Genomic DNA, 18,036 nt, shown 5'->3' with positions numbered 1-18,036 from the left:
TTCATGCACTTGAGACATGTAAAGAGCCCTGGATGCAGCAGCAAAAGGAGGAAAATAAATCCTATGGAAGGGAAAGAATCCAGCCTTCACCAATTCTACTTGTGCTACCTGGGCAAGAAGAAAGAATCTTAGAGAAATGAAGTGACTATTTCATGGCACAGGTAGTGGAATTGAGTGTATGATACCCAGTACCCAAATAAACACTAGGCACAATTTTAAATCTGGAAAATACACACACACACACACACACCCCTTGACATTTTCTACAATATCTTTAATCATTTTTTTATATTGAAATAGTTTTCAAAATCATTGTTGAATTTTGTTTACTGTAAACCACATTTTCTTATTAAAAACCAGGTTCTTGGTAAATGAAAAAAATTTAAACATTTTAAAATTACTTCATTTGGTTTACAAACTCTGGTAAAAATATTACAGAAATTTTTACAAAACAGATGAAAATTGGTGCATTTCAAACCCTGCAAAATAGAAACAGTTTAATATTATTGGCAAAATCTTTTTTTTTTTTTTTTTAATTTTCAACCAGGTCTAACATTCTGGGATCAAATAGCCACGGATGTGGTGCTAAAAAGAATCTCTGGAGAGCATGACAGAATAAAGAACTGATTAATTAGATTCTGATAAGTTTATTTTCACTGACTGAGGCTACATTTTTTACATTGGAAAGTTCTTTCAGGCAGGGTCCCTGAGTTTGTGTTTCTTGCACAGCACCAAGCACAGTAGTGGTGCTTAAATAATAAATCACCTAACTGCAGCATCTTGTCATGAAATTATTTGCCCACCATTCTTTAAATAAAATGTCTGAAATTCACTGGGATTTGGTAAGCACAAATGATGACTGCAATCAACCAAGACTTTAAAAAGACAATAATAAGTATCTTGGTTGCTTCCCCGCCCCAGATCAACATCTCATTTGGACTATCTGATGCCAAAAAGGCAACGGAGATAATATACATTCTTCCATCCCAAACGATGATGGTAGTTTAATATTCCACAAATACTCCTTTACATCTGGTAACTTTCCTTCTGTAATCTCTTATTTTTCTGTTTCTTTCTTCCATGGCAGATTGATTTAAATCAAAATGATTTAAAACATGGATTTTAATCATGATTTAAACCTCAGTTTAAATAACTGATTTTAATTGCATCTTGCATTTGTACTTTAGTCATTTTCCTAAAGAAATATTAATTCTCAGTGATTGATAGCTATTAAAACATGTTCATTTACAACTAAATATAGCCTTTACACAAAATGCTATGCTTCTTTTTGGAAACCAGGAGAATACACTGTATTTATACACAAGTATTTAAACAATTATATAGCTTAACTTACATTTATTGAGAGTCTCAATTTTTATATTTTGTATTAAGTTCAGAAACAGTGAATCATGCCTTACTAGGTGATGATTAATTTACTTGTGATTAGTGTCAAGCTCAATTTGGATGGAAATTCAAATTCCATTAAAAATGAACAAAAACAGCATTTTATGTATGTATTTATTTTATAAATAAAGCCACCTTAAATGTGCTGGAAACAGAAAAAAAGTTTAACATAGTTTATCAAAACATGTTTTGCATTTAAAACTGATTAATTAAACAAAGGAAGTATTATCCGCAGCTAATAAATTAAATTGATTATCTCTGGTCACAACGTCCTTCAAGATTTTAGAACTAGTAGAGCTCATCCTTTCATGACTAGCTTTAATTCATAATTTGATGGAGCAAAAACAAGCTTTCCAGTTTTTCCATCTCTCAAATGGTTTCTTAACTTTGAATGAACTAATAATTGAACTTGAACTAGCTGAATAAACTGAAGTGAAAAAAATATTCTCTTTGTACCTGCAGAAGAGGCTGCTGCTGTCTAAAGCTGATTCAGCATCAATACACTCTGATTCTAGGTGCTTAGCCACTGATCTTAACTAATTCAGTGATTTGACTTTCTTTAAAGCTTGCTAGCAAATATATACCATTTAATATTTTTGTGTTTAGTTTAAATGATTTTAATAGATTATGTTTAGGCTTTAACATGGGCTGTCAATTTCAAATTTATTTGTAAATAGATTTTTTTGAAATAAACCTGTATTTAATTTAAATTTAAAAAATCCGAAGTTTAAAAATCTGATTTTTTTAAATTATTGATTTTTATCCACCGTGCTTTCTTCTTTCCTTACCCAAGTCCATGAAAGTTACTGTTTTTCTAGTAGAAAGAGTAGGACAGTTGTTTTCTGCTTTGCACAAGAGCACACAGTGAACAAAACTAAAAAGCTTAAAAATAGGTAACTTGTGGTGCTATGATAGTAACTGTATGATATCAGTTACTGTAGGATAGTAACTATGTAGCTCTTGCTTTTCTTTCAGAATATGCTGAACTCTATGACTCACTATTATCCTTTTTCTTAATAAATATTATATATTGTTTCAGTTTGCTGCAGTACAGTATTTATTTTACTAGGGATGGGTTTTATGCACTTTCCAAATAAAATGTGAGCAATATAATGTTCTGTTTAAAATAATAACACAGGCTGCAGGGGACATGGATTCCTTTTCTAACTTTTATACAAGATTTCCTCTCCTCCCCCACCTCAACTCTCTTTGTGAAAGAGGACAGTCTGATGGTTATGAACATAGCCATCTTTAATATGGGAGACTGAAATACAAGGCAAAGATGCCTATTTGGATTTCCTTTTCTTTGTTCTCTGGAGCCTGGATTTAACTGTGCCTGTTTGTTCTGACAGCCAGGTCACCCAGTGACTTTAAGGAAGAGTTGGATCTCTCTCATACATAGTTGTGTATAAAATGTAAAAGTTAATAACTAATTTTTAAAAATATGTAGCCCAGTAAAATGAAATGACATGAAGTAGTAAACAATTTTAAGGACAGAATCTGATAATGCCTTGATAATTGTGGATTAGCCTTCTTACAGTATGTGTGTAAATGAATTCCTAAAGTATCAGTCATTCTATTCTTACTTTTTGTAGACTTTTTGTGGTGAAAATTGCTAGGTACTTTATCGGTATTTTAAACACACAGGGTGAAATCCCAGCACCACAGAAATCCATAGGCATTTTGCCATTGACTTCATTGCAGCCAGGATTTCACTCATGCCATTCTTCTTGTACAAATGTTTTGCTCTTCACTTAACTAAAATATATTACAACATTTTTCTGGCAAACATTAAATCCTTAGAACTGAACATTTTTAATTGTTTTAGAATTGCCATCTGCAATAAAATTAAGCTAACATCTAATGTGACTCCCAAAACTCCAAGAAATGAATCTGCACTAACTCTGCATAGTTGAGCCAAGTGCAATTACAGGTTAGTAACACAAGAGTACCCCCTTGATTTTTTTTAAAAAAGGCAAATATATAAACACTATATTTTTAACATTTAAGAATATATCGCACTCTTTACATGTTGTTTCATCCTAAAGTTTACAGTAGATGTGTAACATTTATGAAAAGCTGAATGTTTGTCTCTAGATATGTCCATTTGTCTCCAAGAACCTTTTAAAATGTGCTTTAGTTAAAGTACACAAGACACTTAAGACACATTACACAGATATGAAAGTCACACCACCACTCCTCCCATTCCCCCCAATGAGCATTAATACAGTTAGAGATTACAATGACTGCACAGTCTTTGGGGCAGGAACCTTGCTTGTCTATCTGCACTCGGAAGCATTTGGCATGCTTTTGGGTGTTGTGAAATAAACACCTATATAATCATATTTCCACAAAACAAATCCAAAAATAATAAAATAAAAGCTAGTCTTTCCAATTGGGCTCTTTACCACATTCCATAAGGAACTACATGGTGATATTTCACATTAGTACTTTGAAAACAGCTCAGTTAGTTTGAACAGCCAATTTTGTATTTTTGAATCAAATTCAATAAAAAGAAATTCCTATAATCAGAAATTTCAGAGATACTCTCTTTGAATGTACTAATGCCATATTTAAATGCAGATACTGAGTTTATTAACCATTCTACAGTTTGAACAGCGTATGCAGCCTTAAATGGTGTTTAGATTTAGTGCATTCCTTTTCACTTAGAGTTACATTATGTCACACTTTAGGCATGCTTTTATTTAGATGTATTCAATCTCTAGTGGGAGTTTATACCTTGTACACTGGACAATTCTCTGAGTGAACAACAGTCCAGCAAGAAGAAGAGTTTCATGTAGAATACAAATAGGAAGCATTAGATGACTACCTCCTGGGGATACAGAGTTCTCCAGGCTCCATCACTTTAACTGACGTAGAGGCTCAGGATTGGTCAACCTGTTCACCCTCAGGGGCTGTCTGGAATTGTAGATCAGGGACCTTATTGTCATACCCCAGCTGCTGCACAAAGACACTAGAAGTAAGGAGATTTACGAGTATTTCTGTAGCACTGAACCAGGGATAGAGAAGCTATACAACAGGGAGTACAGTGACTCTAAATCTGTAGGCATTATGCAAAAAGAAAATGCAGAGTTTGGTGTCAAGGGAGCTCTCCAGAAGCAATAGGACATTTTTGTAAAATCTCTAAAGAATAAATTTAACAGTTATTAAAGAACAACCCCCTGTTATTGCAGTCACTGAACTTTACATCACAAGGAAAGATGCAAGGGATTTTCAGGAAGACATCTGTCATTTAACAGTGACAGTGACCTCAGCACTGACAAGCAATTCAAATCTCCAGTGATGGAAACACGTTAACCCTTTGGTAAAGGATGAGTTGAGACCTCTAGCATTAGTGCTGCTGCATGTTACTACAGCACATTCTACTGAGGCTTTTAGCCTCAGAATAATAATAAAATAATAAGTAAAATAATAATAAAGAGTGTTAGAATATAGTTTAATTAAAATTGCTGCACACAAAAGATTATTCACATATTAATTTAATTTCACTTATACAAAATGTACTGCCTGATAAAGGGGCATTAGGATTTGATGGGCAGCATTACGTTCCTCATTCAAAAAATTTTATAAACGTGCTACTAAAAAAACCTGGACATGCACATTAAGGGATTGAACTCCTACATTAAAGTTAGCAGTTCAAAAATAAAAGACAATAATTTGTTACACTAATCTGGAATTCAGCCAATCAGATGCAGTATGAAGATGCTCTGTAGATCCTGATGGATAGCTGCACAGTTTTTTTCATTGGTAAAGGCTAAGATCCAGTGCTGCAGCCTAATCAGCACAAACTAACCCTTACACTCATGCAGAGTCCCACTGAAATCAATGGGGCTCCGCACAGGCACGGAAGTCTGCTCAGAAGTACCACACACTTGATGGATGTGCCAGGAAGGAATCCTTTCACAGGCCATGGAGGCTACCCTAACCCAATGACTCAAGTAGTCTCAGTAAGCCTTTGGCAGGGAAGGGCAAGAAGATCTGAGCAGAGATGGAACCTCCAGCCCTGCCCTCCCCAGGCCCACTCTCTGTGCACTATCACACAGGGAGCTAGCATAGACCAGGGCACCATGAAAGATATGCATCCTCAAATCCAACCCCCTCCCCCTCTTTAGGCAGCAGAATCATGCCACTTCTACAACCAAAGGGGATCCACAGCCAAAGAGGGGACTACTTTTTCCCCATAATGAATTCTGTTGTAAAATGACAGGTTTCAGAGTAGCAGCCGTGTTAGTCTGTATCCGCAAAAAGAACAAGAATACTTGTGGCACCTTAGAGACTAACAAATTTATTTCAGCATGAGCTTTCGTGAGCTATAGCTCACTTCTGTGCATCTGAAGAAGTGAGCTGTAGCTCATGAAAGCTCATGCTGAAATAAATTTGTTAGTCTCTAAGGTGCCACAAGTACTCTTGTTCTTTCTGTTGTAAAACTTAATAATGTGCAATTGGATAGTGCTTTCCTTCCAGAGATTTTAATGCACTTCATAAACATTGAGTTAACTTCATAACACCTCTAGGAGCCTATGGTTAAGTCAGGAATAGGACACAGGAATCACTACATCAAATTCTATAGCCTGTGTCATGCAGGAGGTCAGACTAGATAATCAGAGTGGTTCCTTCTGGATCTATGAATTTAGAGTAATCTGTCACTTGCTAAAATCTAGGGCAGCCTGCCTATACCCTACCAAGAGCTGAAGGCATGACCCAATCAATTTAGGCACCCCCACCCTTTCCCTTCTTGTGGGGTTCCAGAAAGTGGGTGGGCTTGTCTGGTAAAGGTCCCTCCCACAGCCTATGGGGAGGATCTATCAGACCCAGAACTCAAATAATTACTTGGGACAACAGAAAAAACAACAAGGACAAGTGTGAAGGTCAAAGGGTCAAAAGTAGGAAACCTCTGCTCTGTATCCCCTACAGAAACCCGGAGAGCACCCACTGCTCCTCAAAGGTGTCAAGGGAGCCAGCGGATGCCACCCAGAGGAACTCTGCCTGGATATGTGAGCGAAGGCAGGAACGGAAATAGGCCCCACAGTCGCAGGAAACCCCCTCAGCCAACCTCCTCTCCCTGGTGTTACAAATGGCTACTTTGGCCAGTGCTAGGAGGAGGCTGACGAGGAGGTCCTGTAACTTTGTGGGGCCACAGATAGGGTGTGCACATAGAAGAAGGTGTGGGGGGGAAGTGCAGCCAAAAACATAAAAGGATATCCACGAGGAATGGGAATAGGGGCTGCAACCCGGCACACTCATGGTAGATGTGCACCAGGGTCTCCCTCATGCCACAAAAGGGGCTGGCGTCAAGGCCAGGGCTGAACTGCGCCAAGTACATGCCTGTGCTCACGACTTCATGGAGGAGCCACCAATTGATATCCCAGCCGAGGGCTCAGGGAGTAAAGCACCTATTCTTACCCCCAGGGCTCAGGAAGAAACCTAGTCAATTTAAGTACCCGCCCTTTCCCTCAGAGCATAGGGCACTACAGGTCTGTGGAACCTTTTCCCAGTGAAAAAGCCTTACACAGTTGTGTTCTAAACCTCTACTTATTAGCAGCACACACAGAATATGTATACCAAGCAAATCTCTTATGCTCACCACTTTCAATATAAAGACAAATTTCACCCAATGGCTAGTCAGGATCCACTCATCTGGGGGTTCCCGGCGATGCCTCTGGATGTCACGGTCGTGCAGAGGGTCAGAGTTCCAGCAGCTTGATGTTGAACTGCAGTCTGGAAATGGTTCCCAAAGAGCATTGTTTTACCTATATAATGTAAATTAAAAACAGTCTTCCCTCCTTCAAATTTACTAAACCTATCACATTATCCCACGCTCCTAAACAACAAAAATGTTAACCAATTACACACTGGCAGCGATGGGTACTCCTTCCTACCCATTTTTTACATTTTACCATTCATGCCCAAATTGTAACTTAGTTATGACCTTGTCTGTTTATGCTGATGGTCAGCATAAAAACACTGGGTAGAGCTTATTTTACCATTTATTGAGTCTCTCTCTCTGTATCCTCCCTAATGTCCCAGCATCTGGGTGTGTCTACTTTACAACCTTGGTGGTTATAACTCTTGTTAGAGACATTCCTGAGGGGTGTGGGGGAGGAAGGGGGTGCTTTATCCACAGCAGAACATTCTTTTTTCAGTTTTGGTGATGAACTCCCTGAGTTTCACATAAGCCTGGTTTGGGGGGCAGGGTGGGGGAATTGATCAGGTCTCAGGCCTACAAATCCAAGTGAGGGCTTACCATTATATACATAATGGTACCGTATTTTCAGTGTAATTTTTCATCCCATTGCTTACTGCATAATAACTTTGTTTACTTTATTGGCCATCGCTGCACATTGAGTAGGTGTTTCATTCATCTCCCCACAGCAATGCCAAAATCTTTTCCTAAGTTGTTTTAGTTCATTTAGAACCCAGGAAGCTGTACAAGTAGCTCAAATTATTCATTCTAATGCACATTACCTTGCATGTATCCACCCTGAATTTTATCAGTCGTATTCTCCATTCCCCTAGCTTTGTCAGGTGTTTCTAAAGTTCCTCAGAATCTTTTCCAGTCTCGATTACCACCACAGAGATGCCTATGAATAAAAAAAGAAATCAAAGGGTATGAGAAGTTACATGACCAAGGAGGACAAATCGTTCTTTCCTGGCATTGGAACAAAGAGCCCCCAGAAGGAGAGAGATGTGCTTGGCATGAAAAATCAAGTTGCAGTGCAATGAAAATCTTAATACTAAGGGACTGTGAACTGAAGTAGGGAAACTATCCCAGAATTGTTAGTGTACTTGTATACTGTAAAAGCCCCTTGAAGGGTTACTGTGACCAGCTGAGGCACCCAAGCAAACAGTCCTCTGGCTTAAACCAGAAAGAACTCGGGGCAGGCTGTTCACAGGGAAGAGGACTTCGACTGTAGAATGATTTTTATTCCTTTTTCTACTAAGCCATTTGGTGACTTGACCTACAAGTCCCACTGTCGACGTTTATCAGTTTGCTCAGGCTTTTTGCAGGGGTAAGTTGAATAGACAGGAGAGTGCTTTTGTGGAGGGAGATAAGACTCTCTTTGGTTTTAGGCAATAGATCAATTTGTTATATTTTTATTATTTATGAAGAAATGTACCCCATGCTCTATATGCACTTGACTCTATTTAAAAACATTCAAAATCTTATTTAAACTGTATCATCCTGAGGTGTAGGTGCTCAGCTCTTCTAAAAATAGAATTACTTTTATTTATGTTACTGCATATGATTTGAGATGCCTAGAATTTTAGGCACTCAGGGCCGAAATTTATTACAATTCTTATAACTTAAGAGTCCATCTGCGTTACCTAACTCTCCTGACCAACAATGACCAAGCAAAACAATTCTTTTCGGTCACAGAATCTACCTGTTGCCAAAGAATTGTGCTCCAGTACCAAGCTAAGCTTTTATTTTAAAAAGTTTACAGTCTACCGGGTTGTGAAGGTAACCTTGAAAACAATAATGCAAACAAACACTGTGTTGTCTTCCCAAGTCATCAGACAGTTTGAAACAAATGCTCAGAGGTATGAACAGTCCCATTAATCTCCATAAGTTGTTGTCTCAAGCCTAATGACAATTAAAACATGAATATGAAACATTTTATTCCTGTTTCAAGAGAAACATTCACCTAATGTGGTTATCCTACAACCCCCACATAAAAAACTCCCAGACTGTCCCCAAGTCAGCTTCCAAAATCTCCAATTTCCCCTCCATCTTCTACAGTACAATCATGCATGGTCAGAAGAAAAGCCTGTACAACACTGAAAACTGAAAATGACAAAAAAAAATGAATTTAATATCAGAATAAACAGGAGCTACTATACTATTATGTATAATATAAATAATTCATTCATTTTCATATTTAATTCATGACAAATCTCCATTTTTATTTAAATGAATCTGCTGCAGAATTTCAAGTCGGTTACACCAGCATGCCACAAAAATTCAAAGGTTGTTGCAGATTTTAGACCCTACTCACTACAGAGGACACACGGAGGAAAAGAGACTCTGCTTCTGACTGGTATGGAATCTTTTCTGACAAAGGTTTTCCCTAGAGTTTTAACAACTGCAGCGTGCAAGACCACATTTAGGTGGAACAAACCTATCTGAAGAGAGGCTTTGTTATTCATATCCCAGGGTCACCTACAAAGAATATGCAGTAATAAGACAATTTCTAAGGTTTGCTCAGCAAATTTTTGCTTATTGGCTTCTCAAAAATATTGGAAGAATGGACTGATATTTGAAGCAGAATTGAATCTTCCTGAGCCCTTCCTTACTTTCTGGCTCTCCCCACTTCCCTGGGTTTGCCAGCCCCACACTCCCACCTCACAGGAAGTAAGCGCCGGCTCCAGGCCACAGCACACCAAGCGCGTGCTTGGGGCGGCACGCTGCGGGGGGCTCTCTGCTGGTTGCTGGGAGGGTGGCAGGCGGCTCCAGTGGACCTCCCGTAGACATGCCTGCGGCAGCTCCACCAGAGCCGCAGGACCATCGGACCCTCCGCAGAAATGCCTGAGGCAGGTCCACCGGAGCCGCAGGACTGGCAAGCGGCAGAGCGCCCCCGCAGCGTGCCGCCGTGCTTGGGGTGGCGAAATTGCTAGAGCCGGCTCTGCAGGGAGTAACTGTAGGCTACTTGCCTTTGTAGCCCTCAACACACCTCCCTTCTCCCACTATTAAACCATGAAGCCTCAGCTGCTCTCAACTCCTCCTGGGCATTATAGAGCCCCCATGTTCCTGTTCAGCTGAGCCTCGTCTAATTGACTCCCTGGCTCTTCTTCCAGCTGCTGTCTTGGCAATTAGTTGGCCCATCTAGCCACCTTAAGCCCATCACCATGCCTTATCTGGGATGGACACCCCATCACAAGGACCCTCTTGCTTCATTTGTTGGAGACATTAGGTGTGTGGTGAATGAGACAAGGGATTGCAGGAAAAGACAGTGTGGTCTCATGGTTTAGGCAGCTGAATGCTACCTTGGAAAACTGGTTTCCACCCCTATCTTTGTCAGAGTCCCTGGGTGACGCTTCACAAGTCACTTAAACCAAACTTTTCATGGGTGGTCACTGTGTGTTCCTCATTTTTTTGGGTGCCCAATTTGAGACCCTAGGGTCTGATTCATAGAAGTGCTGAGCACTCAACTGCAACTGGAGTCAGTGGGAACTGTTCTGAACATTTGCTAGCAAAATGGCAAGTACTTTGAAAAATCAGGTTCCATCTGTAAATGGCGATAATACCAACCCCTCGTGAGACAGTGGTGGTGTAAAAATAAATTAATGAATGTTTGGGAAGCACTCAGATACATTAGTGATGAGTGCTATAGAAAAGCTGATTAGGAAATTAACAATGCTGCATTTAGCGCAATGTGTTGATGGAGAACAGTAAATAAAGCTTTGGGCCACACAATTAATGAAGATAAAAATATTGAATAGCTACACATTCAGTGAACACCAGCTACCCTTCACATATCTCCCCGTACCCAGGGCAGTCATCTCTTGCTATTCAGGTGTTATGCTGAGAGAGATCAGTTTCCTAGGCTTGTGTCTAATAGGAAGTTGAATTGCTTGGACTAAGTGTGTGTATGGGGATGTGGATAGGGTCACATTTAAATTAATAATTCTTGCCCACTCCCAGCACAATCTTGTAAATTGCCCTAAACCAGGAAAGTATTGGAGAAAATAAAGAAAGCATCTTAATTCACAGTGCAACATCATGTCTACCCTGTCTGCTTCTCTTGTCCCTCTAAAGCTGCAAATCTGTCTTGCCATTGTTTCTAATGCAAACTAATCAGCCTGTAGTTTTCCAATCTTGGATACTGTCAATTGGAAGACCCAAGTGGCCTGGTGATCACTTTTCTGGGTGTTTTGTCTTTCAGCTGAGGCAAGGAGGCACAAAGGGAACTAAGTTGTAAGTTCTGGTACAGTTTGGTTCCCTTTGTGCCTCCTTGCCTAGTGGAAGATAGGTTATTATGGTGCATCACACAGTAGTGGTCGCCTGTACAGGCATGGTTGTATCTCTTTCAGAAGTCAGCCTCTTATCTCCAAGAGGCTGATGCTGCTGTTCTTTTTAAGCAGTTTGTGAACATTGCCCTTGTTTACTGAGGCAGGTATTGTGATAGGGTCTCTGAAAACAGGATATGAAGCCTCTGAAGACTCCCTCAGGAGCAATCAGCATGACCACTAGCACAAATAGGGTATAGAACTGTCTATCTGTAAACTAACTCTGTCTTGCACATATCGTTCCCCAAGCAACTTGCTGTGAATGAACCTTTAAAATGTTCTGATGTACCCACTGTCCAAAGTAGTACATGATGCAGCTTTCCCTCACCACCAGAAGAGTCTCAAGATCCTTGATGTTGGTTCTGGGATATCATGATAGTGATGATTGACTTTTGCTAGACCAATTTGACAGAACTCAGTTGATTTATTTCTTTCTTAACTGATTTAACTCCCAGTATGTGAACTGTTTGAGGCAGTACAATTGCCCTTTTGGGAACTGATGGTAAAGCCTTGTTTCAGAAGTGCTCATAGTTCTTTGGTTGGCGTCTCCTGATAGTTGACATCTCAGATATGTCATTTAGAAATGACTCCAAGGGGATGGTACACTCCTGTGTCTGACTGTGACCAGGACAGTTGTGAATGGCCGAGCTTTGACAGAGAACATGAAAGTAAACCTGAAGAGCTTCTTGTGGCTTTCTGATAGTGAAATGTACACATGCCTTCCTGATAGCTGTGTAAGTACTTGTGGTATATTCTAGGGTGGTGTCAGCATCTCCATCCCAAACTTCCTAGAGTTGTTTGGTTTATTTTTGTTGAGATTCTAGGACTAAAGTAAGCCAATTTCAGATTGGCACTCTTGGGGAAGTGTGTAATCGTACCAGCAATTTGCACTGTCTGGAGTAGGGGAGCCTGAAATCACATTCTGTCTCTGAGGTTCCTATCGCCGTACTTTTCCTCAGGACGGTGGAAGACCCATTTGATTGAATCAGACGGAACAGATACAAAAAGGAATCCTGTTTTTCATGGAAGGGCATGTGGCAGAGCCCACTTTTCTTTCTTTGCATTACACCTGCAATGACATTGTTGAGTTTTCTGAAGTTGGGTTGAGGCTGCCACTTAATGTGCCTCGTAGTTGTTTTCCATATACTGCCCCCCAATTGTCGCCCAGGTTCTTCATTGATTGCCACTAAGTTCAAAGATGCAAAGAGATTCTTAGAGTCTGTAGTGGAAGTGGCAACTAAGGAGAAAGATATTTAGAGTTTGTTTAGAAGGGTTTATGAATCCTTGCCCTATAACAGGAGCAGCTTCTTGACCTTTCTGAACCAGGCCAAGAATACATGTGCAAAGTACATGGCAGAAGATACTTACAGAAATCTATCAGCAGCACAATTCCTCAGTTTTCTTGTCAACTATCTGAGGAATAGGTTTTGACATGCTATCACAGTTCCTGTTAGTTTCCACCACTGCTTCTAAAGATTATTGTTGGAGCCTTTTACGAGGGGTCAAATTATTCTTTGATTGCCTGTTGATCCCACTTAAGCAGGGCCAATGGCTTGTAAGCAACCCCCCCCCCCCAAACGGTTACCTACCTTTCGTAACTGCTGTTCTTTGAGATGTGTTGCTCATATTCGTTACAAGGAGGTGTGTGCGGGCTGCATGCACAGTTGCTGGAAGGTTTTTTCCCCTTGTGGTAGTGCCAAGTTCAGCTGTGGACCCCCCTGAAGTCGTGCCTTAATGGCGGTGTACATAACTCCCTGACAATCCACCACCTCTTCAGTTCCTTCTTGCCGGATACTCTGACAAAGGGGACGCGGGTCGGTCTTGGGATGGACATGAGCAACACATGGCAGAAAGCTGTTTTTTCTTCAAGGGATTGCTCATGTTGACTGCAAGTAGGTGACTCCCAAGCAGTCCCTAGAAGGGGGTCGGAATTTACTAAGTTGCAGACTGTAGCACTGCTCTGACAAATGCGACATCATCTGTAGCCTGCTGTGTAATGAAGTGCGATGTAAAGGTGTGAACAGATGACCACATCGCCACCCTGCAGATGTCTTGAATAGGAATCTGCGCCAGAAATGCAGCAGACAAAGCTTGCGCTCTTGTGTAGTGCGCCATTAATACTGGGGCTGGTATCTTTTCTAGGTCACCGCTCGCCCTGATACATGCTGTGATCCATGAAGAGAGCCTTTGGGAGCACATCAGGAGACCCTTCATTTGCTCAGTAATCGCAATAAAAAAAAAAAAATGTCAATTTCTGAAACAGCTTTTTCTGCTCAGTGGTCAAAGCTAATGCTCATCTGATGTCTAAGGAATGGAGCATCCATTCACGGTTATTAGCATGTGGCTTAGGAAAGAAGACTGGAAGAAAAACGTCCTGGTTCACTCAAAACTGCAAGAGCACCTACAGGAGGAAAGCTGGGTGTGGCCACAACTGCACCTTGTCTTTACAAAACACAGCATTAAGGGGCCTCATACGTCAAGGCCTTGAGCTCCGACACCCTCCTCACTGATGTTATAGCAACTAGGAATGCCACCTTCCAAGAAAGGTCAAAGAGAGGGCATGTTGTTAGGAGCTCAAAGGGCGGGCCCATCAGCCTTGAGATTCTGTGGAGGAATCAGCTGCCTTACTTGTGGGTACAGTCTATCTAGCCCTTTGAGGAAGCAGCCAACCATGGGGTTAGCGAATACTGACCATCCAGCTGAAGTAAATACTTCAGGGTGAAGGGAATCAATGACTGCAACAGAGGAGTGCCCTTCAGCAGAGACCAAACTGAAAACCTTTTCCACTTAAGTCAGATAAATGGCCCAAGTGGATGGCTTTCTGCTGCCAAGGAGAACCTCCCTAACCCCAGTCTGAGCATGCAAGCTCTAATGGGTTTAGCCATGGAGTTTCCATGCCATGGAGGTGAAGAGACTCTAGACTGAGATGCTGGAAGAGACCGTGATCCTGTGTGATCAAGTCTGGGACTATGGGCAGAGTTAAGGTATCTAGCAGACTGACAGGTCTAGCAGCTGATGTGGCCACGCTGGTGCTATCAAGATCATTGATGAGTCCTCTCGTCAAACCTTGAAGATGAGCAGGAAAGGCAGAAATGCATACAGCAGGCACCCCTTCCAAGGAAGGAGAAAGGCATCCGCGCGCAAGCCTGGGCTATGATTCAGGAAGGAGCAGAATTGCTGACACTTCCTGTTGCGATGTGTCCCAAACAAATCTATCTGGGGAAATCCCCATCTTTGGAAAATGTTGATCGTGACATCCGGGCAGAGAGACCACTCGTGGCCATGAAGACTTGCTGAGGTGATCGACCAATTTGTTCTGCAAGCCCGGAAGATACACCTGACCGGAGAGAGCACCACCCTGTCTGTTTATATAGAACATTGCTGTGGTATTGTCTGTCAATACCAGTACACATCTCCCCTGTAGATGGGTTTGAAGGGTCTGGCAATTGAGGCACACCGCAGACTGCTCCCTGACATTGATGTGCAGCGAAAGTTCTGCCTGGGACCAAAGACCATGAGTCCTGAGTTTTCCTAGATGTGCCCCCCATCCCATTAACAATGCATCTGTGACTAGAGACAGCAATGGCTGAGGTCTGGAAAAGGGTATTCCCGCTTACAAGTCGAGCTACCACCGGAGGGACTCGAGGACCTGAGGAGTGTGACCAGTCTAGGTGGTCCTGGTTTGGCCTGTACACCCGGGCTAGCCAAGTCTGCAGAGGCCTGATCCACAGCCTGGCATGCTATACCACATATGTGCAAGCAGCCATAATCCTGTGTAGTCTTGGGCAACTCCGTGCTGTAGAGGTAAGAAATCTTCTGAGATCCTCTATGATGGAGTTTATGGTGAGGAAGCTAGATTCCGGGAGGAATGTTCTGGCCTGACTGGAATCCAGGAGGGCTCAGATGAACTCTATTCTTTGAGTGAAGGTTATGGTTGACTTTGCTACATTCAGCATGAGGTCAAGCCTGTGGAACGTTGTCCACAGGCTCATTTGGTCCTCCACTTGGGCCTGGGAGCAGCCCTTGATTAGCTAGTTGTCTAAGTATGGGAATACTTGCACCTGCTGCTTCCGCAGGAAGGCTGCCACAATGGCCATGCACTTGGCGAACACTCGAGGGGCTGCCAAGAGGCTGAAGGGGAGGGCCATGTTGCTGACCACGAATTAGCGGATCCGTCTGTGGCACAGAATTATGGACACGTGAAAGTACAAGTCCTTCAAGTCGAAGGCAGCGTACCATGTCCAGTGATACCTTACAAGACCCATCTTGCATAAAGTATATGTTATGTCATATCTATATAAAGATAGTTTCATAAAGAATATGGAGCACAGTGTCACAGTGTCAATGATCACGTCTTGAATATGTTTTAGTTTCACAGACCACTTACCTTATATTTTGCAAGAGTAACATTCTCTTTCAGCCAACCCCTGCTCACCTTTTCACTCCAGATTGTATCAGTGGTCTAGAAACTCCAACCTGGTCTATATCACATAAATTATCTCTTAGTTTCCACCATCACTAGTTTCCTCCCTCCTCCTCCTCAACTCCTTTATTCTCAACCTTGTCTGCAATATAAAAATGGCAGTGAAATAGCTACAAATTAACAATTTGTTAATGTGTTTTGATTAATCCAGTTCAAAAGAGGACTAGATCAAAGCATATTAAATGTTAATGCATGTCACAAAGGCCCACAAGGACAGATATTCCACAGCAGGTTAGCACAGGGCTTTCACCCCAACTGGATAGAACTGTATGCACAGTGTGCACAAACACACACACTCTCCCCACGTATACATACAAACCAGGTGGAAGCCTGGAATGCATATTGATAGGTGGGGACTGAAACTGTGAAGCATCAAATAAAGGATGCCATGTCAAGCACTGAACTGCAAATGGAATAGTAGGTTTGCAAATTGAGTTAGTAGGATTTATATTTGAATTTTTACTTACAGACATTTCCCCAAAATTACTGAAAAAATTATTTTTTGTTTGTATATAACTACACAAAATAAGAACACTCACATTTCTAAAACATTTTATTGCTACAAACTGGTACATTTTATCACAAAAAGCTGCAAGGCATGTTTATAACATGTACACTACTATACAGTGTGCAATACAGTCCAAAAAATAGCCACACTCACAGCACAATTTTTAAGTTTATGCATCGTAGCCCTAAGGGGTAAATATTATGAGCTGCATAATGTATTGTGTCACACAGCACTTGGAATATTTACCCTCAAACTACCTTTCTCAAGTGATTAGAACAAACACTAATAATATAGCCAATTTTCAACGCTAAAAAAGGAAAAAGAAAGCTTAAAAAAAATATACAACACAAAATGTTTTAATCAGCTCTAACAGTATGGTTGCTATAAAAGCTCAACTAAAGTCATCTTAATGTCATTTTAAACAAATGGGAAACACAGAAGTTATATAAACAAGTTCTCCGCATAATGGAATGCATGCATAGGGTGGTGATGCTACACAAGTCTCATCTGTGAAACTATTACAAAGTCTTACATTTAGCCACTTCAGAACAGAAATAAAAAGCTGTTTTTCAATTTGAATTTTTTTCATTTTCATGCATTTAGTTATCTTCTGTTTGGTCAAGGGTGAAGTCAGTTTGTTCTTCTGTTTCTTCCTCCTCCTCCTCCTCCTCCTCCTCCTCCTCTTCCTCCTCAGCAGGCTCGTCAGCCTTGTCTTCTTCTTCTTCTTCTTCTTCTTCTTCCCCTGCCTGCTGATCCTGAGACTGGTCAGTAATTTCAAAAGGATTTTCACCCTAAAACAGAGAAATTAAACTGTTTAAATATTTTGAAATGTAAGACATTAAAAATGAAACCTTAATTTTATTTAGCAAAAACATGCACCGTCAAGTCATGTAAGAGAAAAAACTGTTGAAATAATGCCCACATTTGTTACAGTATTTCTGGGGCACAGAGATCAAAAAATGGATTTTTGAGGTTCATGATGGACATCTAATTTTTATATTTTAAACAGACACCATATGAGTATAAAGTGAGAAACGAAGTACAAATCTCTAGATGTTAGAAATCATGATCTCAATACTTGGCTCCAATGAAATCAGAACTGGCACTTAACAGATTGAGCTGCTGCACACTGAAAGCACCCCAGTGTCAGATATGCAGATAAAACCTCAGTATCATTTCAGCATTAACAACTCAATAGATAAAACAGCATGCTTAAACGTCACAAAGAAGCAAATCTTCATGTAGCTCCAGCAGCTTTGCTCCCGGGATTGAAGGGTGAATTTGAAAAAACTGGTTTCCTTCTACCTTCTCTTATTCACACTAAGTCAGTCTATTCATTCTCAAGAAGACAATTCTATTCTATTAAAAAAGGTGAACTGTAAGGCAAAATTAAAACCAAGTTAAACCCAGAATTACAAACCTTTTAATGGTCACTGAAATTGTCTGATCTGAAATTCATATTCTTGGTTATCCTCAGTGAACCAGGAAGTGACAAGCAGATTTCAAAGACCGAAGTTTATTTTAAATAGATTAGTCAAAACTTAATTTTCTCCTGAATGCTCTCCCTGTTTAGTAGTGACATCCAATACAGAACATTTCTCTTTTGCTGTAC

The 18,036-nt window shown here is 40.8% G+C and overlaps 1 protein-coding gene across 2 annotated transcripts in view; it reads right to left on the bottom strand.

The window, feature by feature from the left end:
• Positions 1–16,456: 16,456 nt before the first annotated feature.
• ZNF326 (zinc finger protein 326) overlaps positions 16,457–18,036 on the bottom strand; it is a 38,566-nt gene continuing 36,986 nt past the window's right edge. For both annotated transcript variants that reach the window (XM_075067784.1, XM_032778538.2), the window contains one exon: positions 16,457–17,215. In XM_075067784.1, coding sequence (XP_074923885.1) covers positions 17,024–17,215 — 192 coding nt within the window. In that variant the 3' untranslated portion in view covers positions 16,457–17,023. The remainder of the gene's footprint in view (positions 17,216–18,036) is intronic.

The sequence above is a fragment of the Chelonoidis abingdonii genome, chromosome 7, assembly GCF_003597395.2.
Source record: "Chelonoidis abingdonii isolate Lonesome George chromosome 7, CheloAbing_2.0, whole genome shotgun sequence".
In the NCBI taxonomy this organism is placed as follows: Eukaryota; Metazoa; Chordata; order Testudines; family Testudinidae; genus Chelonoidis; species Chelonoidis abingdonii.
This window is presented reverse-complemented; position numbering and strand designations above follow the sequence as displayed.